The 25,505-nt window shown below is 44.7% G+C and overlaps 1 protein-coding gene across 3 annotated transcripts in view; it reads right to left on the bottom strand.

The window, feature by feature from the left end:
- PNPLA7 (patatin like domain 7, lysophospholipase) overlaps nt 1-25,505 on the bottom strand; it is a 339,713-nt gene that overhangs the window by 93,745 nt on the left and 220,463 nt on the right. For all 3 annotated transcript variants that reach the window (XM_073558322.1, XM_073558321.1, XM_073558323.1), the window contains 2 exons: nt 22,928-23,086; nt 349-426 (listed from right to left, as the gene is read on the bottom strand). In XM_073558322.1, coding sequence (XP_073414423.1) covers nt 349-426; nt 22,928-23,086 — 237 coding nt within the window. The remainder of the gene's footprint in view (nt 1-348; nt 427-22,927; nt 23,087-25,505) is intronic.

Genomic DNA, 25,505 nt, shown 5'->3' with positions numbered 1-25,505 from the left:
TCCACTGCAGCCAATTATTTCCCTCTGTATTCATGTGATGCTGGCCAGTAACTGGCTGAAGCAGTCAAGTGAATGATGTGACGTCGCTGCAGAGCGGTTGTGGAGCAGGAGAACGAATAGGTAAATAATGCTTATTTACATGTATTTCCAGCTTTTACCACAGATAAGTAATTGAAAGCAAAAAAAAAAAAATACAAAAAATAAGTCATCACCCAATAAAGCGATAATGGGACATTAACATGCATTATGTAAGATTATCAGCAATGTGCAATACCAGGAACAGCAGAAGAACTCCGGCGCTTGTTATAAGACTTGGGTATGAATAATGAGCAGGGAGCCCCGACTCACCTGGTCCCCTTGTCGGGACAGCACTGTGCCACCCTTGACTTGGTGGAGGGTTACTCGACCATCTAACAGTGATGGGTCCTAAAGAGAAGGAGAGAGGGGAGAGTGAAACAATTACTAAAAGAGGGGGAAAAAAAAAACCACACACTGTGCGGCAGAAAAACAAACAAAAAAAAACAACACACTTTACATGTAAAATCCACGTCAGGCTATGTGCACACGGAGTTTTTTGGCTCTGTGGATTTTGTAGTGAAAAACCGCAGATTTTGCCCTGCGGTTTTACACCTCATAATGGATGAGGTGTGAAACTGCAGCGTTTCTGGACAAAGGAATTGACATGCTGCAGATTGTAAACCGCAGGAAAAATCCGCAGCATGTGCACTGCGTTTTCCAGTTTACCATTGAAAACAATGGTACTGTACAACGCACCTAAATCTGCTGCGGACCCGCAGAGCCTGAAACGCTGCGGATCCGCACCGTGTGCACATAGCCTCATAATTTCACTTCTTAGACGTGCACATAATGAGGGAAACCATCAAACTGTCTAATAGCAAAACTGGATTAATTGCCCATAGCAACCAAAGCTCAACTTTCAATTCTCTCACTGCTCTGGAAAACTGATAGCTTTTCTCTGATAGGTTGAATGTTAAGATCTTGTGGTTTCGTTAAACTTGTAAAGTATTTTTTGCCGGCACTGTAGTATGCGTGCACATGTGTATAGCATCACTCACATGAAATGAGGACCTGGATCTGAAACTGGCCTAACTCCACTTACAAGATGCTAAATCATTATGGAACCAAACCGCTTTGCAGACAAAGATACCGAGAGCACGGGCTACAGATTAGCCTTTGTTTGTGTAAGGAGTGTTATGTATATTTATGCACAGCTTTATTGTCTGAGAGCTATTCCTAACAACACGCTCCCATACATACACATGCTCAGTTCAACTGAGTATGCATGTGCTCTTAAATGAGAAAGCAACACCTCTGGTAGTGGATTATATCCCTTGAGAACAAAAATATTGGGCATGTCGAAGTCATACTAAAAGGGTGTCCACCACTTTAGAGGTCTTTAAAATGAAAAAATCTCCAGTAAGTATGGTCTAAAAATAAAAACTACATCATACTCACCCAGCGATCCATCGCCTCTTGTACAGCAGCCCAGATACCTGGCGGTCTTCCTCTTCCAGCAGGGCATGTGACAGCTGCAGTGCTTACATGTCCAAGTGACCAGAACAGATCAGCCTGCTAATTTTACTCTGGACATGTGACCACTGTAGCCAATAGATGCAATCAGGGCTGTGGAGTCAGAGTTCATTTTTGTGGAGTCGTAGTCGACGTCAAGAAAGTTGAGGAGTCGGAGTCAGAGATTTGGCTTATCGTCTCCACAGCCTTGGATGCAATGACTCGTTAACAGTGAGGTCACTGATTGGCTGAAGAGATCTCATGTCTGTCGGTGCTGGAAGACGAGGCTCAAACACCAGCGGGGAAACCTGGGCAGCAGTAATAAACAAGTGGCATGGGCTCGATGGACACAAGCTTTTTTTTTTTTTTTTTTTAATTCGTTTATTGAACCTCAGGACACAAAGAATGTACAACATACACAATGGCTTATGATAACAAGCATTATACATAGCACACATGTTTCTCTCCATTGTTAAATATAATGAAAAGAAATTGCACACTCTTATAGATAAACAAGGTAATATGTACATATCTTTCCAATCATACATGAAGGACAATTGGTTATACATTTTCCAGCATGGATATCAATCCAATTTCACAAACCTTGTCATATCACTCAGAAATAAAATCTAACTAAAATTCCTAAACTACAACTACCGCTACATCAACTAGTATCTACTATTTCCGCAGCCTGGTCTCCTATATCATACCATGTCACGTGTGATGTCTCAGCCTTGTAAAGTGAGATGAGAGGAGTTCCACCTCTCCCAAATCTTTTCAAATTTACCCGGGCATCCCCTATTTTGGTATAACGTGCGCTCATATGGAACAATCGAATTCACCAGCTCGATCCAGAATCTAAGGGAAGGACATGAACCCCCCCATCTACCACAATATCAGCACCTTCCGTGCCATAAACAGCGTCTCGCGCAGGAAGACCCCAGTAGAGCGATCCCAAGCCTCCTCCCCCCATACTCCAAACAAGCAGACCAATGGCTCTAGAGGGACAGGGGCCTGCACCAGGGATGTCAATAATGTGGTCACCTCTTTCCAGTAATGTAGGATAGTGGGACATTGCCACACCATATGAATAAAATCAGCATTTGGCGAGTGACATCGCATACATTCTGATGATTGAAGCCGACCCATCCTAAAAAGTTGCATCGGAGTCAAATATGATTGATTTATTATATATAGTTATATCATTCTGTTTATAGATGGTGACACTCCAATCGGAGACTCTAGAATCTCCTCCCACTCCTCTCTTTGCGTATTAGGGATGAGTCGTTCCCACTTCCTCTCAATAGAGCTTATGGCCGATTCTGCCCCTATTGACAGCATGTATGTGTACAAAGAGGATATGAGACCCTGGGGACCCTGCGAATTAAGGATTCCTATCAGGGGTAAAGATGAAATAGTACGGTCCACACCCCTACCCCTCATATGTGATTGAAGAGCCGATCTCAACTGCAAATAACGAAAAAAATTGAGATCTCGGAATATCATGTGTGACCTGTAGTTGCTCAAAAGATTTTAAGATCCCTTGGTCATATAGGTCTCCCATTGAAGAGACGCCATACTGAATCCAAAAAGCAGCAGATGGGTGATTCAGTAACACCGGAAAATAGCCATTATTCCACAGGGGCATTTCATCTATAAAATCTTTAAACCCAATTGCGTTCTTGATTTGTCTCCATATTAATCGTGCCAGCCGGAGCAGGGGTAACAGACGTGGAACATTAGTTTTCTCCAACTCCAGGAAACTTAATGGGCAATCCGCTTGTGCAGCGTGGAGCAAGTGACTTTCAGAATTGGGGAGACAATTACCCGGCATCCATTTACTTAAAGCTTTAGCCTGCCCAGCTAAGTAATAAAGGAAAAAATCTGGCAACGTCGCCCCACCTCCCTTCTTTGGTCTTTGTAAAGTAGACAGTTTAAGTTTGGGCCTAGTTTTCCCCCATATAAAGGATGTGACCAGGGAATTGAGATTAACAAATTTAACTTTAACTAGTTCCAACAATGGGTGGACATTAAGTTGTAGATCAAGCGTACTATTGTTAGATATGTGAACGCCCAAATATTTAAAAGTAGATACAGTAGACAACGAGGAGAGAGCCTCCAGCTGGGGCATTGGGGCATGGGAAAGGGGCAACAGGGCAAACTTCTCCCAATTTATATGTAGACCTGAATATTTACTGAATCTATCTATAAGGGATATTACCTGTGGCAAAGTTTCTTCCACATCATTCAAGAATATCACCATATCAACGGCATATAGGCCTATGGTATCCACCCGACCTGCTATCTCTATACCTCGGATGTTAGGGGAGGACCTTATACGTATTGCTAGTGCCTCTATCGCAAGGGCGAAGAGGGCCGGGGAAAGAGGGCAACCCTGACGGGTTCCCCTATGCAATGCGAAAGACTCAGATATTGAATTATTTATTATAATACGGGCCTTGGGTTTCATATATAGTACTTTGATCCAAGTTATAAATTTATTGCCAAAGCCATACCTTTGCAAACATGCGGAGAGGAAAGGCCATTTAAGGGAGTCGAAAGCCTTGGCAGCATCCAATGATGCCAAAGCCCATCTGTTGTCTGGCACTAGGGAGCTATATTGGACTATTGACTGGACTCTTCTGATGTTAATGGAAGTACTCTTACCAGGCATAATGCCCGTTTGATCAAGATGTACAAGATTCAATATAACTGAATTCAGTCTAGTAGCTAGAATCTTGGTGAAAATTTTATAGTCCACATTCACTAACGAAATGGGACGATAGGATCCATATTCTAAAGGGTCCTTCCACTCCTTCCTCAGCACTATGATGTTAGCCTCGTAAAAGGACTCAGGCATAGAATTCCCTTCCCAAATTCCCCGAAATACCTTCACCAAAAGTGGCGTCAATATATCCCGGTACTTCCGATATAATTCAATAGGGAACCCATCAGGTCCAGGGGCCTTCCCAGAAGCCATGTCTGTCATGGCATTTTCTCTCTCCTCTGCAGTGAACACAGCATCCATAAGGGCCCGCTGCTCAGGATCTAATGTAGGAAATGATAGATCTGATAAATAGTCTAGGCACCCCAAAGTGTCAGAGTCACTTTTAGATTCATATAGTGACCTGTTGTAATCCTGAAAACAGCCAAGAATCTCCTCGGTCGAGGACACCAATATACCATCCGCCCTACAAATCTTTAATATCGTGTTGGAGGTGTTATGTTGACGCACCAGATAGGCCAAGAATTTGCCCGTCTGGTTCCCCAATTCGAAATAGGATTGACGGGTAAAGAATAGTTTACATTTAGATTTAGTGTCCACATGTTGAGTATATAACCTCTGGGCAGCCAACCACTCACTCCTGTTCCCACTGGTTTGGTTAGATATATATGTGGCCTCTGAATCTTTCAGTCGTTGCTCCACCTCAACATCCATCTCCGAGGTTACCGGCTTAATATAAGCGATTGTGGAGGACAAATAGCCCCTCAGATATGCCTTAAGGGTATCCCAAACTAAATTAATATCTTGAGGTTCCGGGTGGGACGCGATGAAACAATGCAACGGACCAATCGTTCTGTCTGGGGGTCCCATCAATTTTAGCCAGAAAGGATTCAACTTCCAAGCTATCCCATTGTTTACATGCCCATATTTGAGTTTAAGGACAACCGGACTATGGTCTGAGATCCTCCTGCTTCCATGTTCTATATCAGTCACCCACATTGCCAGACCGCTAGAACCAAATATGTAGTCTATGTGTAATAGTGAGCGTTTAGTGGATGAGTGGCAGGTATATTCCCTTAACTCAGCAAGACGCACCCTCCACAAATCCAACCACCCGCCACCCCCCATGAATAGTGACAATGGGGTTGTAGTCGGTGGAGAGGACTCCCCAGTCGCTCCATCATCCAACCTCAATTTATCAAGACAGTTGTTAATAACCATGTTAAAGTCTCCCATACAAATAACATCAGCGTCTGGGTAATTAAGGGCAAAGCTCATTGCCTTCTGAAGAATGGATATGTGGGCCAGGGGAGGATTATAAATACATAAGACCACATATTTCTTGGTGATTATCAAAGCATGGACAAAAATAAAACGACACTCAGGGTCCCTCCGAGTCTCCCTCGCTTCCCATCTAACATCTTTATGTACCAACAGTGAGACCCCTCTTGAGTAGCTGGTGTGGAATGTATGGGCAGACCATTGTACCCAAGGTTTATGTACGCACCGCGCTGTATCCCTAGTCAGGTGTGTCTCCACCAAGGCCACGATGTGAGGGCGATAATGTCTGATCTGTCAGAAAACCTTGATCTTTTTTCGAGGAGTTTTTATACCCCTCACATTCCATGTCATACATATCAACTCCGACCATGTTTTACTCCGCTGAATATAATGTATAATGTTACCCAGGCAGAATTTAGAGACATCACCTAGAGACTGAGATTGTTGTCGACTGCGATTACTACCTAAAAAATACAAAAAAAACCACAGCGGAAAAATAAAAAAACAAAGTGAAAAAACAACTAACAACGCGGGAGCAGAGTCCTGTACTCCCATCACAAAGCAAACAAGGGGATACCATCACTGAGCCCAGTGTCCGGTATTGTTGGTAACTTGGATGCTTTCGAGTAGAGCTCCAACCAGTCGATTAATAGAAAAATACCAACTAGACATAGATACGCTAGGATTCCTGTGCAGCAGATCCCTTGTGAGACCGCAGCCACTCCGCCGCCTCCGCTGGTTCTGTAAAAAATAAAAGTAGAACCCCCGTGGACCACCTGGAGCCAGGCAAATCATCGAATACATAACATTCCTCTCCCGTAGATGTCTTTTGACCTCCGTAAACTGTGCCCGTTGTTTCTGGAGTTCCATAGAGAAGTCTGGGAAAATCGAAATCGTGGCATTGTTGAATTTGATAGGACTCTTGTTTTGCCAGACGCAGAGCCACGTCTCTATCCCTGCAGATGAGGAGACGAGCCAGAAAAGATCTCGGTGGGGCACCAGGAGGTAGAGGCCTAGTAGGGACCCTGTGAGCCCTTTCCACCGCAAAGATTGGGGAGAATTCATCTCCCAAAGTGGTTTTAAGCCAATCTTCTAGGAATTGCTCCGGGTATTGTCCTTCTGAGCGCTCCGGTAGACCGAAAATTCGAATGTTATTCCGACGCATCCTATTCTCCAGGTGATCTGCTTTTTGCCTCCACGCGTTCATAGAGCCTGCCACCTTCGTTAGTTTGGCTTCCATAGGTGTAATGGTATCTTCTACCTGGGATACCCGCGTCTCCACCTCCGCAATGCGACCCTTCATGACTTGCATGTCTTATCAGAGGCGTCCCACCTCGGTGTGCACGTCCGCTATCTTCCCAGACAGACATCCTGGTTAAGGAGATTGAACAGCTCATGCAGGCTGACGCCTGCTTAAGGGTTAATTCTTCTTGCTCACTGTCCTCCCCACCCTCAGAGGGGCGGTTCTTACGCTGAAACTGTGAAGGATTATTTTTAAGAGATTTTGAGCCTTCAGCATGGTCTACTCTGGCATATTCCTTCAGCCTTTCAGCCGCTGTTCCAGACCCCTTGGAACGACTCATTTTAATAGCAATGGGGCACAGCCGGATATCAGGGACAGCGCACTCCGGAGTCCCCTGAATCGAGGTTACAAGTGGGATAAAATGATCAGATGGTGGCTGCAGGGTTTCAGGAGCAGCACAGACCCCCAATGTCACACAGGGAAGCAATGTCCAGCACCAAGCGGCAGACAAGGGCCCTTATAGCCCAGGGAGAGATCTCCAGCACCCCACAGGGACAGCAGCCAGAGAGGGAGGGATCCAAGTCCCTACAGTAATGACGCTGGCAGGCCAGGTGATGCTGCAAAGAGGGGGACGCGGGGCCCAATCTTTCAGGGCACTCACCGCTTGCCCCTCAGTAATATTCAGGATGTCTGCTCACCGTCCACTCCAGCGCTACAGGGATGGGAACCGGCGCCGCGGCTCTCACAGACAGAGCGTGCGCCTCCAAGATGGCTGCCGCCCCGTGCAGGAGCTGCCAGCCTCTCCTCACAGAGAAAACCAAAAGCAAAACACAAAACAAATATCCTGGAATAAAAAAGTAAAAAAATATATTGCAAAAATTGCATGAAGGTAGTAATAGTAATAATAAGGGTATTTAGTTAACATAATTTTGATCAAAATAATGTAGAAGCCATCCCGCCACGTCACGGCAACCCTTGTGGGACAGTCCTAACTCTTGTATTTAAAACCTTTCCACTTGTCAAGTGACGTAAATGTGAACAAGGACAGAGGGACTGAACCACCAGTAATAGTATAGGCCAGACAGGATGGATTTTCCAACTCAGAAACAGGGCGGTCACACCCTTATATGCACAGAATGCACAATGAAACAAATGGGAAACTGGGTCTGAGCAGAAAAAGTAAATTAATGTGCATGCAAAATGTAATTGCATATGAACACATGACCTTTACACAGAGAAAACCAAAAGCAAAACACAAAACAAATATCCTGGAATAAAAAAGTAAAAAAATATATTGCAAAAATTGCATGAAGGTAGTAATAGTAATAATAAGGGTATTTAGTTAACATAATTTTGATCAAAATAATGTAGAAGCCATCCCGCCACGTCACAGCCCGACCGCACTCAGGATTCCAGCCCCACTCTCCCACGGGGGGCCAGGAGTGCCACAGAGTCCAGGGGGGGTCTAAAAAAGCAGCGACCGCGCCGCCGAGGTAAGGGTCCGCTGGCCAAATATAATCAGGATGGCAGGAGCTCTCCTCAGACGCGTCCTCTCACCTCTACATAGCCACGCCCCCCGGACACAAGCTTTATTTTTAAATATTAGACCATGTAAAGATGTTTTTTTAAACAAAGAGTGGTAAGCAACCCGCTTAATGTCAGCTGATCAAGTCATATATATTAGATGACTGGAGGTCTGACGGTCCAGATATGTGTGCTACTTGCCCCATTAGGCTCAACAAACGCTTTTAAAAAGTTTCTTTCCATCCACCAGTCTAGATTTTAGGCCGCAGCACTGAGGACTATAGATACATTATTCTTCTGATTGCAGTCAGCTATACCCAGCACCACATGGGCAGAGTCTCCTCAATCCTAAAACATGTAAAATATACCAGACAAGAAAATTAGGATGGGGCAGAATGGAGGGGTGCACACTGGGGTTCAGACTGCGGGTATATTTAGGAAATAATAAGCACTGCTGCCTGGCGCAGACATGGAGAACGTCCCAGCGATGTACATGTGGGAGGCTCCAGTGGGATATCGCTGAAGGCATGTGTTGTTTTAATGTAATTATTCAGCAAGGAGCTGTAATTATTTGAGGCAATTTCAGTTTAGATTGGGGATCTGTTACATGATTCATATCATAAGCGGGATAATGAAGGAGGAATTCGGGAAAGGAGCGGCAGTCAATGCTTCACTGCTGTCAGAAGAGGTTAACCCCTGGGTTACCAAGGATGAAAAGGGCAATGCTTTAAAAATGGAAGGGGAGAAAACATCTCATTTGTATTGTGTCAACAGAAAGCAAGTTATGCAGCAAGGTGCAGCACTGTGGCGAGGAAAGGTAGGTTAGTAGACAGACGAAAAGGAGATTTAAGGAGGTGCAGCACTGTGTTGAGCAAAAGTACAGTAGTAGACAGATGATCATATGTATGGGGGTGCAGCACTGTGGAGCAAACAGGTAGGTTGGTAGACAGATGAGGAGAAGATGTAAGGCGGTGCAGCACTGTGGATAGGAAAGGTAGGGTGGTAGACAGATGAGGAGGAGATGTAAGGTGGTGTAACACTGTGGAGAGGAAAGGTAGGATAGTAGACAGGTGATGAGATGTACAGAAGTGCAGCAATGTGAAGCTTACCGGTAGGTTGGTAGACAGATGAGGAGGAGATGTAAGGCGGTGCAGCACTGTGGAGAGGAAATGTAGGGTGGTAGACAGATGATGAGATGTACGGAGGTGCAGCACTGTGGAGCGGACAGGTAGGGTGGTAGAAAGTAGATGAGACGTACGGAGGTGCAGCACTGTGGAGAGGAAAGGTAGGGTAGTAGACAGATGATGATATGTACAAAGGTGAACAACTGTGGAGTGGACAGATTGGGTGGTAGACAGATGAGGAGGAGATGTAAGGCGGTGCAGCACTGTGGAGAGGAAAAGCAGGGTGGTAGACAGATGAGATGTACGGAGGTGCAGCACTGTGGAGCGGACAGGTAGGGTGGTAGAAAGGAGATGAGATGTACGGAGGTGCAGCACTGTGGAGAGGAAAGGTAGGGTAGTAGACAGATGATGATATGTACAAAGGTGAACAACTGTGGAGTGGACAGATTGGGTGGTAGACAGATGAGGAGATGTAAGTCGGTGCAGCGCTGTGGAGAGGAAACGTAGGGTTGTAGACAGGTGATGAGATGTACAGAGGTGCAGCACTGTGGAGAGGACAGGTAGAGTTGTAGATAGATGAGAAGGCTATATTAGGCGATGCAGCACTGTGCAGAGGACAGGTAGTGTCAGGGTGGTATATGAGTTAAAAGATTTATAGCAGTACAGATAAAGAGGCAACACTACTTTATACACATATAGAAATATAACACAACATTACATACAGAGAGAGGACTATCGTATATTATATACAGATAGAGGCCATGATGTTAGAGACAGAACAGAAATTATGTGCCCATGTTTACACCGGACTTCTCAGCCAGCGGTTCATCTCCTGTGAGATCTCTGCCAGCAGTTGGCATTCTACAGAAATTTTAGGGTACGGTAAGCTTTCCTCTATTTTATCCTGACACCTTTACATTGCACCATAAAAATGTCGGGAAAAAAACGCCTGCAGTTCCATGAATACTTGTCCAACACAAGTTTTCTGTGGAGATGTCAGAAAGGGGAAAATGGCATAACCGAAGACAGAACCTATCTAATTGTAGCAAATTATCATGTGTATCACTCATCCCCAGCTTAGGTTAGCACATAATCATCATCTACACAGTGATTATGAAAGGTCAGACCATGTGAGCTGAAGATACCCGACATACATGGTTGTTAGCAAAAAATTACCAAATGCACAAAATGAGAAAATCCTTAAAATGAACTTAACAAAAGGTGAATACTGATAACGTTCTTGGGCCCCAACCAACGTCAGAAAGCACCACAATGCCACATTTAATAGGAGTCATTCAGGAAAAAGGCCAAATACGGAGAAGTTTGTGACAGAACCTTTAACGCTCATGTGACTCAAGCAGAAAAATGGAAAATGTTATGTCACATGAAAATTTAGTTTTCCAGTACTTATAAAGAAATTCAAAAGAACATCCACAACATGTTTCCAGGAATATATTGTATCACATAAGGAGGAACCATGATAACGTAGAAAACTGTATCAATGTGACAGACAGAGGCGCAAGTATATGTCGTAACGAAACACAATATCATCATAGCGCAGATTAAAGTGTGAAGACAAGGTAGAGGGACAATTCTAAGAAGAAATTGTGGTTTTTTTTGTTTTTTTTTTTTTTGAGTGGCCCTGGTCTGCATTTTACTTATTTAACAATATCATTCTTTACAACTCTCTATTACATGGTTGTGTCCATATGAGCCAGGAAGGCTGCAACATTTCTGGATAAAATGGTTTTACAGTAGCAGTAAAGTAGATGAGAATTTATGATCAGTCGCACGCCACAGGTAGTTTCAATCTAGAAATTTGACCTGGGTAGATTTTTTTAAGGAATAAGTCAATTTATATTGTCAAACTGCACTGTATTGGCTGCTATAAGACAGAGGCCAAGTCATGGCAGAGCTGAAGGTGCTCATCACACACCACATTGGAAAGAAATTGATAATCTCCCTCTTCTGCAGGAACGACTATGATTTGCAGTGTAGCATTATGTTGATTATAGCTCTCCACACGGCACAAAACCAGTCATTTCAATACCATCCCACTGGTGCGTCTGTCACATTGGTAGCCCTATACCCAGACACATGTAATGAGCTATGCGGGCCGCAGAAATATAAGGTTGCCAGTCGCTCGCAGCAATAGCATCAAATAGCAGCTGAAATGTTGATGAAAGTACAGAAGACAGAAAGATCTGCCCGAGCTGAAAAAAAACAACAAAATACAATATTGGGTCGTGTTTTCCTCTTACGTAGCAGAGCCAAATGCGTAACACAGGATTATTACAAGGTTCATCATGTTATGTCCCCAAACACAAAGAGGCAGTGAAAATTCTGTCTGATGAATTTCAGGATGAATTAGCTTAATAAGTGCAGTGCTCTATATGCTTATTAAAGGGAATGGTAAAAGACGATACTTGGCGAGAGTCATCCCAAAGGGTTAAACCACAATACCAGCATCACTTATGATAAGACATACGGTAAGAGTGATGTATTTCAGATTGTCTGCGCTCAGTTCAGCTGAAGGTATATAAACTTTCAGAAAAAACGCAGATGGAAAAACTCAGCTGACTACAATCTCAGCTCAACTGTGCTGTGGTAAGCTGGCGGGCAGCGCTTGACCAAGGAAACCGCACATGCGCAGATTTAGATGGCGCTTCCCAGCAGGTTCCCAGTGCACCCATATTGTTTCCTGCAGGGCTGACCTCAGTTGTGAGCTCACCCATTGCTCAGAGAGCAGCAAAGCAGTGCTTCAGGGGGCGATTACTTTCATGTAAAGCTAATTTATATGTTTATGTAAGCCAGAAGCCCATATAATTAGTTATCTATATATTATACTAAAGGTGCAGTGTAATTGGACAATACACAGCATGAAACGACCACCGAACGGCAACAAGCTTGCTGGACGGCAGTCGTATAAGGGTACCGCTACATTTAGCGATGCACCAGTGATCCCGACAACGATATGACCTGGTCAGGATCGCTGGTGCATCGCTAAATGGTCGCTAGTGAGCTGCCAAACAGGCAGATCTCACCAGCGATGCAGCAGTGGTCGGGGGTCGCTACTTACCTGTCAGACGCAGCTATGAAGACGTCCTCCCACCCGCGTCTACACGTCGCTCGTCGGCGACAGCAGGTAGCCCAGCAGGAAGTGGCCGACGAGAAACAGCCCAGGATGTTCTCGCGCGATCAGCGATAACCAGCGGGGTAGCCGGTCGGAGGTAAGTATCACACATAGCGATATCGCTAGCAATATCGCTGCTGCGTCACCAAATCGGTGACGCTTTAGCGATATCGCTAGCGATCTCGCTGTGTGTAATGGGGGCTTAATACTCTGTTTAAACAGGCAGATGGCAGTAAACAAGGAGCACTGAACGATCTGTAATAAAAACCCTAATACATCGTTCAGTACACATAGGCGGCCATTGTTCTCAGCGGCGAAAGTAGTGTTTACACAAGGCAACACGCTGTTAAAAAACAATGATCATTCATGCAAACCAAAATATCCTTTCCCCCAATTAACCGGTCTTTTAATCGTTCATTGGTTGATTGTTAGCTTGTTTAGCTTGCACAATTATTATGAAAAGATGGTTTCTAGGAACCGTTCATGATAATAATGCAGTAAATGCATCAAAAGGGATCATTTAAGCCCCCGTTACACACTGCGATATCGCTAGCAATATCGCTGTAAAGTCACCGATTTTGTGACGTTGCAGCGATATTGCTAGCGATATCGCTGCATGTGATACTTACCTCCGACCGGCTCCCCCGCTGGTTATCGCTGATCGCGCGCGAAGCTCCTGGACCATTCCTCGTCGGCCACTTCCTGCTGGGCTTCCTGTGGCGCGGACGAGTGACGCGTGGAGCCGGGTGGGAGGACGCAGGATCGCCCCGTCTGACAGGTAAGTAGCGACCCCCGACCCCAGCGATGTCGCTAGTGAGATATGACTGTGTGGCAGCTCACTAGCGACCACCTAGCGATGCACCAGCGATCCTGACCGCGTCATATCGCTGGTCGGGATTGCTGGTGCATCGCTAGGTGTAACGGTACCCTTAGACGTCAGTGATTTTTCATCAGGGTTTAAATGCCAAAAGCAGTAGTGTGGAGCATACAGATTAAAAACCATCATTGAAAGATGGACACTTGATCAATGTTTTGGAGACACTCCTGGTTCTGGCCTACAAACAAATGCGTAACGATCGCAGTCACAGAGGGTGCGACCGGGCCTCTGTGGGAGGGGGACCACCAATGCTAACAGCTGAATAGGAGTCCGATGAGTCCGAGGACTGCAAGGTTCGTACATTGCAATACAAGTTACCGACCAAATGAGAGGCCAGCAGCTGACGTCAGATTGCAAGTCTCTGGCTTCATATGGCCAGTGGCTCGCACACTGAAGTCAGCATGCGGCTATTGCAACGGCTACAGGAGAGGACGCTGAGCATTGTGGAAGTGGGGGAAGGTGAGAATAGTTTATTTTTTGTGCATTAAAAAACAGCGGCAGAAGGTGGACACATATACCAGTGCAAAGATGGGCCCAAGATGAGGAACATATACATCAGGATGGGAGACATTTTCAGTGGGGAAAATAAGAATTTGACAAACTGACGATTTTGCAAGTTTTCCCACCTACAAAGAATGGAGAGGTCTGTAATTTTTATCGTAGGTACACTTCCACTGTGAGAGACAGAATCTTAAAAAAAAAAACAAACAAAAAAACCCATAAAATCACATTGTATCATTTTCGCACAATTCATTTGCATTTTATTGCATGAAATAAGTATTGATACAAGAGAAAAAAAGAATTTAACATTTGGTACAGAAACCTTTGTTTGCAATTACAGAGGTCAGACATATTTGATCACTTACCAACCAGCAAGAACTCTGGCTCTCACAGATCTGTTAGTTTTTCTTTAGGGTATGTGCACACATAGTTTTTTGTCTTTGCGGATTTTGTAGTGAAAACCGCAGGTAAATCCACAGGACAAAGACCTGCGGTTTATCTGTGGTTTTGCCCTGCGGTTTTACACCTCATAATGGATGAGGTGTAAAACTGTAGCTTTTCTGCACCAAACAATTGACATGTTGCCTTTTGAAAACTGCAGCAAAGCCGCGCGGAAAAAAACGCAGCATGTGCACAGCTTTTTTTTTTATTTCCATAGGAAACACCAAGGTTACTTACCGGTAGCCGGTTTTTCCGGAGCACATGACGGCACACACGAGAGAGGGGATCCGCCCAGTCAGGACAGGAACCCTACTGGACAGGACAGGAACCCTCGCTTCAGTTGGTTTACAGAGCATGAGAGGTCCCCCCGGGTTAGTACATATGGTAAAACTATCACCACATTATATCTAACTAAAAAAAACATCCAAACTATAGTGCACACCAAAGGAGTGAAAAAGGGGGGGAATATACAGGTGCCATCATGGGCTCCGGAAAATCCGGCTACCGGTAAGTAACCTTGGTGTTTTCCCGTCTCCCATGACGGCACACATGAGAGACTTTTGTAGAATAAGACACCTTAGGGAGGGACCACCGCTTGCAGCACCCTTCTACCAAAGGTTAGGTCAGTAGAGGAAGACAGATCAAGTCGGTAGTGCTTAAAAAAGGTGGAAGGTGAGGACCAAGTAGCGGCTTTACAAATTTGTTCAATTGATACCTCAGCCTTCTCTGCCCAGGAGGTAGCCACGGCTCTGGTGGAGTGAGCCTTGATGCCTTCTGGAACCGGAGCGCCACTTGCGGAGTAGGATAACATATATTGTACTATGGCTCTTCTTACATCTAATGTATGGAACTTTTGCTCCCCAGGGTTTCTAGGATTGTTACATAATGATGGCAAGGAGATCTCCTGAGTCCTTTGAAACTTTTGGACTACCTTGGGGAGATAGGCCGGGTCTGGTCTTAGAACCACTCGGTCATCCAAGATCTGTGTATATGGAGGACATATAGACAGAGCTTGAAGGTCGCTGACTCTTCGGGCTGATGTTAAGGCTACCAGTAAGACAGTTTTGAGTGTAAGTAGCTTTGGTGACAGTTCTAGTAGTGGTTCAAAGGGGTCTTTGGTTAAGGCCAATAAGACTAGGTTGAGGTCCCAGGGTGGTATCTTTGGGATAATGACCGGCCTTGACCTGCCACAGGACTTTATGAAACGGGACACCCACCTATTGGCTGCTAAGTTGCAGTTATATAGGGACACCAAAGCGGAGACTTGAACTTTGAGTGTGTTAGTGGCTAACCCCAGTTGTAGCCCCGACTGTAAGAACTCTAGGATAGGTCCCACTGGCACTACATCCCCCAAGGGTTCCCCCAGGAAGTCTAGGAACTTTTTCTACGTTCTACCGTAGATTTGGGATGTTATAGGTTTCCTACTTTTCAACAGGGTGGAGACTAACCCTGGAGAGAATCTCTGGCGACTCAGTAGCGCCCTCTCAAATTCCAGGCTGCTAGATGGAAGCCCTTCACCTGAGAGTGGACCACTGGTCCCTGGGAGAGCAGGTCTGGAATCTCCGGTAGCATCCATGGATCTGTCACTGACATGAGCCTCAGAAGGGAGAACCAAGGCCTTCTCGGCCAAAACGGAGCTATAAGAATTATTCTCGCTCGATCCTCCCTGATTTTCCTGACCACCACTGGGATCATTGTTATCGGGGGAAATGCATAGGCCAGGATGAACTTCCAGGGTATTTGTAGGGCATCTACTGCGAAGGGGTTTTCCCTTGGGTTTAGTGAGCAGAACTTCCTGACCTTCCGGTTGTGTGCGGTAGCGAAAAGGTCTATTTCTGGTTTGCCCCAGGCCTGAACTATTTGTTGGAAGACTTGGGGGTTTAGGGACCATTCCCCTTGTCTCAGATGCCTGCGACTCAGGAAGTCTGCCTGTATATTTTCTGCCCCCTTTATGTGCAGTGCTGTGATGGATAAAAGATGTTGTTCTGCTAGCTGGAAGAGTAGATCTGATATTTGCATGAGGCCCCGAGATCTCGTTCCCCCCTGGTGATTGATGTAGGCTACTACTGCCTGATTGTCCGTCATGAACCGGGTGTGGCGGCCCCGAAGTAAGGGAAGGAAATGTTTCACGGCTTTCTCCACTGCCCATAGTTCTTTTACATTTGAACCGTGATCCCTTTCTAGCGAGGACCAGGTCCCCTGTATTGAGTGGGATCTCAGGTGTGCTCCCCATCCTGTGGCACTCGCGTCTGTTGTAATGATGTCCTCGACTGGTTTTTGCCACGGGACATCGGCTGTTAGATTCTTTTCTACAGTCCACCAGAGCAGGGAATCTCTTACAGCCACTGAGAGACATAGTTTGCCTTCTAAATGCCCTTTTAATTGTTTCTGTGCTGACAGAATTTCCCACTGTAGTTGCCTTAAGTGGTACTGCGCCCATGCTACTGCGGGTATGCATGATGTCAGTGAGCCTAAAAGGGACATTGCGTTCCTCAGTGTCATATTTGGCCTTTGTATTGCTGTGCGAGCTAGGCCTCTTATTTTGGTCACTTTGCTCTCTGGTAGGAGGTAGCGTTGTTGCTCGGAGTCCAATATCAACCCTAGGAAGGATTGCTCTTTTACTGGGGTTATCCTTGACTTGGGGATGTTTACTATCCATCCTAGTCCTACTAGAATTGCTATCACTGTCCTTCACATGATGTGTGCAGTGGGACTCCGACCTCCCTATTCACCAAATCAGGGGTCTCCTCCTGTATAGTTTTATTTATACAGTCAGCGCAGAGCTCTTTCTGCCACTGATCTGCCAGCGGGTGTTTACATAGGGCGCATTCTCTATTTTTGGTTTTGCTGCTGGCCTTCCTCGACCCCTAGTGATCAGAGAAAATGGAACCCCGTTACCATAAGGGTGACATTCACGTAGATCACTCACCACCGCTGTCAATCAGGGGTACCGATCTCGGAAGCTCCTCAGATGCACTCGTGACATTTCTCCTGGACGTCTCAGAGTCACGCCGATTGTGTTTATGACTGCCGCTCCCACCACTCGAGCTACTGCTCCTGGTATGTTGGCGGCTCGGCCTGGCATCTGGCGAGAGGTCTTGCTGCTGACGCTGCTGTCGCTGCTGCTGACGCTGCTGACACTGTTCGTCTTGCCCCACTTCCATCATGAAGCCTTGGGCATGAGTGCGTCTTCTGTGATCATCCCCCTTTTGTAAGGGGGATCCACTGCACTCTCCGCCTCCTCCGGTTACCCCACAGCCCCTCCCCCCCTGCCATGCCGCCGGGATCTCCTTTCGCCGGCCGGCGTTATTTGCTATGGGCGCCGCCATCTTGGGTTGCCGGCGCCGCCTCCCGACGTCACACAGGCATGCCCCCCCCAGCGTGCCCTGCGTGTGACGTCAGGGGAGCGCGACCCGGTAGTGGCCGTTCCCTGACGCTGGCTGCTCCTGGATGCGGCAGAGGGAGAGAGGGCGGCGCGGCAGCCACAGCAGAGCCCCAGGACCCCAGGCCGTGCTGCTTCTGCGCCCGCTGAGCCCCCGGGGGACCCGCAGACGGCACTTCCCTCCCCGACGCACGGCGCCCAGGACCCTACCTGTTCTTCCACGCCAGCACGAGAGAGGGGCAGGTACATGTTCCTTCAGTACACGGGTCCCTGTCAGGACAGGAAACCCAACTGAAGCGAGGGAGAGGTACCGCCCTTTTATCTTCAGTAGGGTTCCTGTCCTGATTGGGCTGATCCCCTCTCTCATGTGTGCCGTCATGGGAGACGGGAAAATAAAGGTACTGTACAACGCAGCAGAATCTGATGCGTTTCTGCAGAGCCAAAAACGCAGCAGAAACCGCAAAGTGTGCACATACCCTTAAAAAGCCCTTCCTACTCTGCACTCATTACCTGTATTAATTGCACCTGTTTGAACTTGTTGCCTGTAAAAGAGACACCTGTCAATGCAATCAATGACATTCCAACTTCTCCACCATGGCTACAACCAAAATAGCTGTCCAAGGACACCAGGGACAAAACTGTAGACCTGCACAAGGCTGGGATGGGGTATAAGACAATAGGCACAAGATGACTGGCAATCTTCCTCCATGCAAAATCTCGCCTCATGGGGCAAGGATGATTCTGATAAAGGTCCAGAACTACACAGGATGACCTGGTCAATGACCTGAAGGGCACTGGCACCACAGTATTAAACATTACCATTAGTAACACACTACGCCATCATGGATTAAAATCCTGCAGGGCACGCAAGGTCCACCTGCTCAAGCCAGCACTTGGCCAGGTCCGTTTGAAGTCCGCCAATGACCATCTGGATGATCCAGAAGAGGCATAGGAGAACATCATGTGGTTAGATGAGACTAAAACAGAACTTTTTGGTATCAACTCCACTCGTCATGTTTAGAGGAACAAGATGGATGAGTACAACCCCAAGAACACCATCCCAACCGTGACGCATGGTGGAAACATCATTTTAGGGGGTGCCTTTCTGTAAAGGGTTCAGAATGACTGCACTGTACTGAAGGGAGGAAAGATGGGGGTCATGTATCGCAAGCTTTTGGCGAACAACCTCCTTCCCTCAGTAAGAGCATTGAAGATGAGTCCTGGCTGGGTCTTCCAGAAAGATAATGACCCGAAACACCCAGCCAGGGCAACTAAGGAGTGGCTCCGTAAGAAGCATTTTAAGGTCCTGGAGTGGCCTAGCCAGTTCAGACCTGAAGCCAATAGAAAATCTTTGGAGGGAGCCAAAACTCAATGTTGCCCAGCGACAGTCCGGAAACATGAAAGATCTGGAGAAGATTTATCTGGGGGGAGTGGGCCAAAATCCCTGCTGCTGTGTGCAAACTTTGTCAAGAACTACAGGAAACGTTTGACTTCTGTAATTGCAAACAAAGGTTTCTGTACCAAATAATAACTTCTGTTTTTCTATTGTATCAAATACTTATGCAATACAACTCAAATTAATTATGTAAAAATCATACTATGTGATTTTCTGTTTTTATTTTTAGATTCTGTTTCTCACAGTTGAAGTGTAAATACCAAATAAATTACAGACCTCTCCATTCCGTGTAGGTGGGAAAACTTGCAAAATCAGCAGTGTATCAAATACTTATTATCGCCACTGTATATCAGTATGGATCCAAGATGGGGAACATATATACGAGGGTGGGGAACATATATACCAGGAGGAACCCTGGATGGGGGAACATATATACCAAGAAGGCCCAGGATGAGAGACATGTATACCAGGAGGAGCCCAGGAAGGGAAACAAACAATGGCATGTAAAAGTTTGAGCATCCCTGGTTAAAATTACTGTTATTGTGAAAAATTAAGCAAGCTGAAGATGAAATGGTCTCTAAAAGGGCTAAAGTTAAAGATAACACATTTACATTGCATTTTTAGGCAAAAAAAGGTAATAAATATGGTAATTTATTTTTAAAAAATTACAAAAGAGGAAATGGGCTGATGCAAAAGGTTTGGCACCCTGTATTACCTAGTAGCACACCCTTTTTAAAGTATCACCACTTGTAAAAGCTTTTTGTAGCCAGACAAGAGTCTTTCAACTCTTGTTTGAGGGATTTTAACTCATTCTTCCTTGGAAAATCCTTCCAGTCCTGTGAGATTCCAGAGTCCTCTTGCATCCTGCTATTTTGAGATCTAGCTACAGATTTTCAATTATGTTCAGCTCAGGGACTGTGAGGGCCATTGTAAAAACGTCAGCTTGCGCCTTTTGAGGTAGTCTATTGTGGATTTTAACGTGTGTTTAGGATCTTTATCCATTTTCAACTTACGCTTTTTACAGATGGTGTCATGTTTGCATCAAGGATTTGTTGAAATTTAATTGAATTCATTCTTACCTCTACCCGTGAAATGTTCCCCGTGCAATTGGCTGCAACACAATCCCAAAGCATGACTGATCCACCCTCATGCCTAATGGTTGGAGAGATGTTCTTTTCCTGAAATTCTGTGCCCTTTTTTCTCCACACATATCTTTGAATGAATGGGTGCCATGTATACCACGAAGGGGACCATTATGGGTGCCATGTAAACCACGAAGGGGACTATTATGGGTGACAGTGCTACATAATAGGGAAGGGAGGGGCGCAACATGGTTGTTCTTATAGGATTTGGAACACTACAAGGGCCCATATATCGGATCAACATGAGCGGGTCCAAAGTTTGCATCGGGGCCCATCGGACTCTAGTTACACCACTGCATACAAACACTGATGGAAAAATCACTAACGCCTGAATGAGCCCATAGATAAAACAAGCTGATAAAAAAAAGTACAACTAAGAAGCCTAATATTGGCCTCAGTCTGTAGATTTACAATAGAAGTGCAGATAATGTGCTTTGGAGGAATAAATATTAAAAGGTTATTCCCACAATCACATTATTTTTGACAAAAGACATTTGTTGTAACATCAAACTTGTGTCTGTGCTTATACATATTGCACAAAGTCAACAACGGTTTAAGGTTGTTGGAAAGACGGACGTTATTATGGATAAAGTGACTCTAAAGTTAGAAAATTGCAAAGAGGGCTTTGGAGCAAAGACCAGTTTAGTCACTATGGCAGATTTATAAATACATCATTTCTCAGGAGACAAAAAGGTGTAAATTGTTGAATGGTAAATTAGCACTAAAATTACTGTTCCGTCATGCGTTGTTATGCCTGGGGCACCCCAGAGCATCAATAGTAATGAAATAGTGAGGCATACAGAAAACCAGAGGCGGAGGATAAAAGTATGAAGTGATTTTTATCCTTCTATCCTATCGCTTTATTGCCTTTACTGTAATCAAATTAAGTGAAAATACAAACTATATACTGTGAAAATGCATCAGTCAGCCAAGGGGGTGAACGCTTATATTGCAGTCTCTGGATGAACGGCCAGGGCACGACGCTGGTGTAGAGATTATTTGATTGCAATGGATTAGACAACAACAAGTCAAAAATGTGTTTGTCGTCATCATATCCAAAACCCCCGACTCTTACTCAATATATATTGACCCCTCTTCTACCAATGCTAATGGAGATCATTAATACGAACAGAGCCCATTAGAGGAAGATCACAACATTATGTGGAAGGTAATATTCAGAACAGGATGTCATATTCCTGATATTTGGGTAAATGCTCAAGGTAAATGCTCAAAGGCAGCACAGCTGGATTAGTCAGGCAGCAGAGTGTAGGATGGACTGGAGCGGAGCCAGAGTGCTAGAGGGGAGGCCAGAGAGTAGGAGGTTGCAGTAGTCGAGGCTGGAGATAAGAGCATGCACTTGTGTTTTTGTGGTGTCGTGGTTGAGGAATGAGCGGATCCGGGAAATATTTTTGAGTTTGAGGCAGCAGGAGGAGGCGAGGGCTTGGATATGTGGTTTGAAAGTGAGCGCAGAGTCGAGGATCACCCCAAGGCACCGAGCGTGTGGGACTGGGGAAAGAGATGGATAGGTTTGGTGGAGGGGTAGAGTGAGATGGGGGAAAGATGATGAATTCTGCTTTGTCCATGTTCAGTTTGAGAAAGCGAGCAGAGAAGAAGGCTGAGATAGCAGACAGACATTGTGGGATTTCAGTCAGTAAGGATGCGAGGTCGGGTCCAGATAGGTAGATCTGTGTGTCATCAGCATAGAGGTGATACAGCAAACCGTGGGATTCTATGAGCTGTCCCAAGCCGAAGGATCAGCCAGTATATGGCGACCAGAACTGCAGTGTTTCTATTGGCACTCATGCACATAACTATTTGACTTCTGTACAACATGGCATTACGGCATCTCAATCCCAATCACAATATGATGGTAAAAATCACAAATGTCAGCAAAACAGCAGCATGATCCATTGCATGCTATATGCCGCCTTTGGAGGAAAACTCAATCCATGAGACCTAACCTCTGGAGGAACTGTATCGGCCCCGTGTAGTGCTACAATTCTCTTTTCAGCATTTCATATTTGCTAGTGGTTTCAGTTAGAGAACTCCAGGCATTCAAGCTCAGGACAATCCCATTAACAAGTTCATTGTAAAAAGTGTGCTTGTTAACAACCAGTCTTTATTAACAACACAACAGATTTCATCACCAAACTGTCCAAAATGCTCCCCAGTTAACCTCTTCTCAAAAAATGTAATAAGCCATATCAAGAGGAATCACTGGTTCAGAAAGAGCAAAATGGCCTGTCTATGGCTGGATGTACACATGGGGCAAGGGGATATAAACTGCACAGCACCAGCCACTGAGAGGCAAGTAAACATGCAGATTGCAATGGTTTGGGATTTGGGGATGGATTCTACAAAAGGCAGATTTGCTGCAGCAATTTCTTGTGATGGGGTTGATGACGTCAGGCACATCGATTTTGCGACCTGCATTCAGACGAATGGGACAGTCACAAAAGCATCATCTGCAGAGTGTGAACCTTATCCCAAATGCATAGGACAGGTGGTTAAGTGGTCTTCACTGCTGGGAACCTTACTGATGAAGACATTAGGTATCTGGTGTCTCCAGGGAATGCAAAGGTGCTCAGTTTTGATTGTGTGGCACTTAATATTTAGTTGGAGACTTACCTGAAGCTTTATAAGACTAGACAAGTCTTTTTTTGCGGCCTCAAATATGGCATTCAGGTGTCTGTTAACACTAAACTCTGGGATCAGTAAGTCTTCTGCTGTGTAATGATAAACGGCTGATGGGGTCTCGGTAACGGTCACTGATTTCTTCAGTATAGACTGTCAGAATAGAACAAGATTATCACGCAGGATTCAATGATAATAAAATACTGCTGTGGCAATGCTTTAATCAAAATAGTCAATATAATGGAGCAATCTCGAGCAGTCAAAAAGTAAAGGTGAAATCTACAAAGGGTTGACAAATTTTTATTACACAATGCACTGGGAATTCACAGCCAATAAATGAATTTTTCAGCAGAAATTATCTTCCCAACGTTTCGGCCGAAAAGTATGGACTTGATTCCCTATTTTTTCTATACCTCATACATGTCTCGTGGTACACACAGTTCATGTTATCTTTATATTTGTATGTTTATATCTCTAATAAAGATTGATGTTTTTTATTATTTCTTTATGAAGTGGTGTCTTTTGGATAATTCTTATCCTTTTTAAATGTCTTAAGTGGCAATGCTTTCCAGTATCTAATATCTATCGTACGATGAATTAAAAATGATAAATGCAATATAGTTAACATAAAACTGATTGTTAAAAGGGGCATTTCCAGTATTGTAAGTTATTCCTTATGCATAGGATAGCACATTACTGATGGCTGGGGGTCCGACAATCCTGAGAACAGAGCTCTAGATCTCAGGAGCCCTGTCGAACTGAATAGAGGTAGGTATGCTCTATGAGACTGCAGGAGAATAATGTTCAATTCTGGCGATACCCTTTAACCCCTTCATGACCCAGCCTATTTTGACCCTTGACCTGGCCATTTTTTGCAATTCTGACCAGTGTCCCTTTATGAGGTAATAACTCTGGAACGCTTCAACGCATCCTAGTGATTCTGAGTGTTTTTTCGTGACATATTGGGCTTCATGTTAGTGGTAAATTTAGGTCGATAATTTTTGCGTTTATTTGTGAAAAAAACGGAAATTTGGCAAAAATTTAGAAAATTTCACTATTTTCACATTTTGAATTTTTATTCTGTTAAACCAGAGGGTTATGAGACAAAAAAGTTAATAAATAACATTTCCCACATGTTTACTTTACATCAGCACAATTTTGTAATCAAAATTTTTTTTTGTTAGGAAGTTATAAGGGTTAAAAGTTGACCAGCAGTTTCTCATTTTTACAACAAAATTTACAAAACCATTTTTTTTTTAGGGACCACCTCACATTTGAAGTCCCTTTGAGGGTTCACTGCCCAAAAGTGACCATTCTAAAAACTGCACCCCTCAAGCTACTCAAAACTACATTCAAGAAGATTATTAACCCTTCAGGTGCTTCACAGGAACTAAAGCAACGTGGAAGGAAAAAAATGGACATTTTAAATTTTCCAACAAAAATTTTATTTTAGCATCAATTTTTTCATTTTCACATGGGTAACAGGATAAAATGGATCCTAAAATTTGTTGGGCAATTTCTCCTGAGTACAACGATACCTCATATGTGGTTTTAAACCACTGTTTGGGTGCACGGCAGGGCTCAGAAGGGAAGGAGCGCTATTTGATTTTTTGAATGGAAAATATGTTGGAATATTTAGCGGTTGCCATGTCGCGTTTGGAGAATCCCTGTGTGCCTAAACATTGGAGCTCCCCCACAAGTGAACCCATTTTGGAAACTAGACCCCCCAAGGAACTTATCTAGATGTGTGGTGGGCACTTTGAATCCCCAAGTGCCACAGAAGTTTATAACGCAGAGCAGTGAAAATAAAAAAAATCATTTTTTTCCCTCAAAAAATATTTTTTAGCCTGCTATTTTTTTTACAAGTCTAACAGGAGAAATTGGACCACAAAAGTTGTTGTGCAATTTGTCCTGAGTACACCGATACCCCATATGTGGGGGGGAACCACTGTTTGGGCGCATGGGAGAGCTCAGAAGGTAAGGAGCACGATTTTAGAATGCAGACTTTGATGGAATGTTCTGCGGCATCATGTTGCGTTTGCAGAACCCCTGTTGTGCCTAAACAGTAGAAACACAAGTGACCCCATTTTTGAAACTAGTCCCCCCCAAGGAGCTTATCTAGATATGTAGTGAGCACTTTGAACCCCCAAGTGTGCTTCACAGAAGTTTATAAACGCAGAGCCATGAAAATAAAAAAAAAATGTTTTCCTCAAAAATGATTTTTTTAGCCCGCTATTTTTTATTTTCACAAAATAAAGTTGTTGTTCAGTTTGTCCTGAGTAGGCTGGTACCCCATATGTGGGGGGGACCACCGTTTGTGCGCACGGCAAGGCTGAAAAGGGAAGGAGCGTCATTTGACTTTTTGAATGGAAAATTAGCTCCAATCGTTAGCGGACACCATGTTGTGTTTGGAGAGCCCCTGTGTGCCTAAACTTTGAAGCTCCCCCACAAATGACCCCATTTTGGAAACTAGACCCCCTAAGAAACTTATCTAGATGCATAGTGAGCACTTTGAACCCCCATGTGCTTCACAGAAGTGTATAACGCAGAGCCGTGAAAATAAAAATATTTT

The sequence above is a fragment of the Dendrobates tinctorius genome, unplaced genomic scaffold, assembly GCF_039654945.1.
Source record: "Dendrobates tinctorius isolate UK_male_01 unplaced genomic scaffold, ASM3965494v1 ptg000013l, whole genome shotgun sequence".
Classification (NCBI taxonomy): Eukaryota; Metazoa; Chordata; class Amphibia; order Anura; family Dendrobatidae; genus Dendrobates; species Dendrobates tinctorius.
Note: the sequence above shows the minus strand (reverse complement) of the source record. Positions and strands in the feature narration are given on the sequence as shown.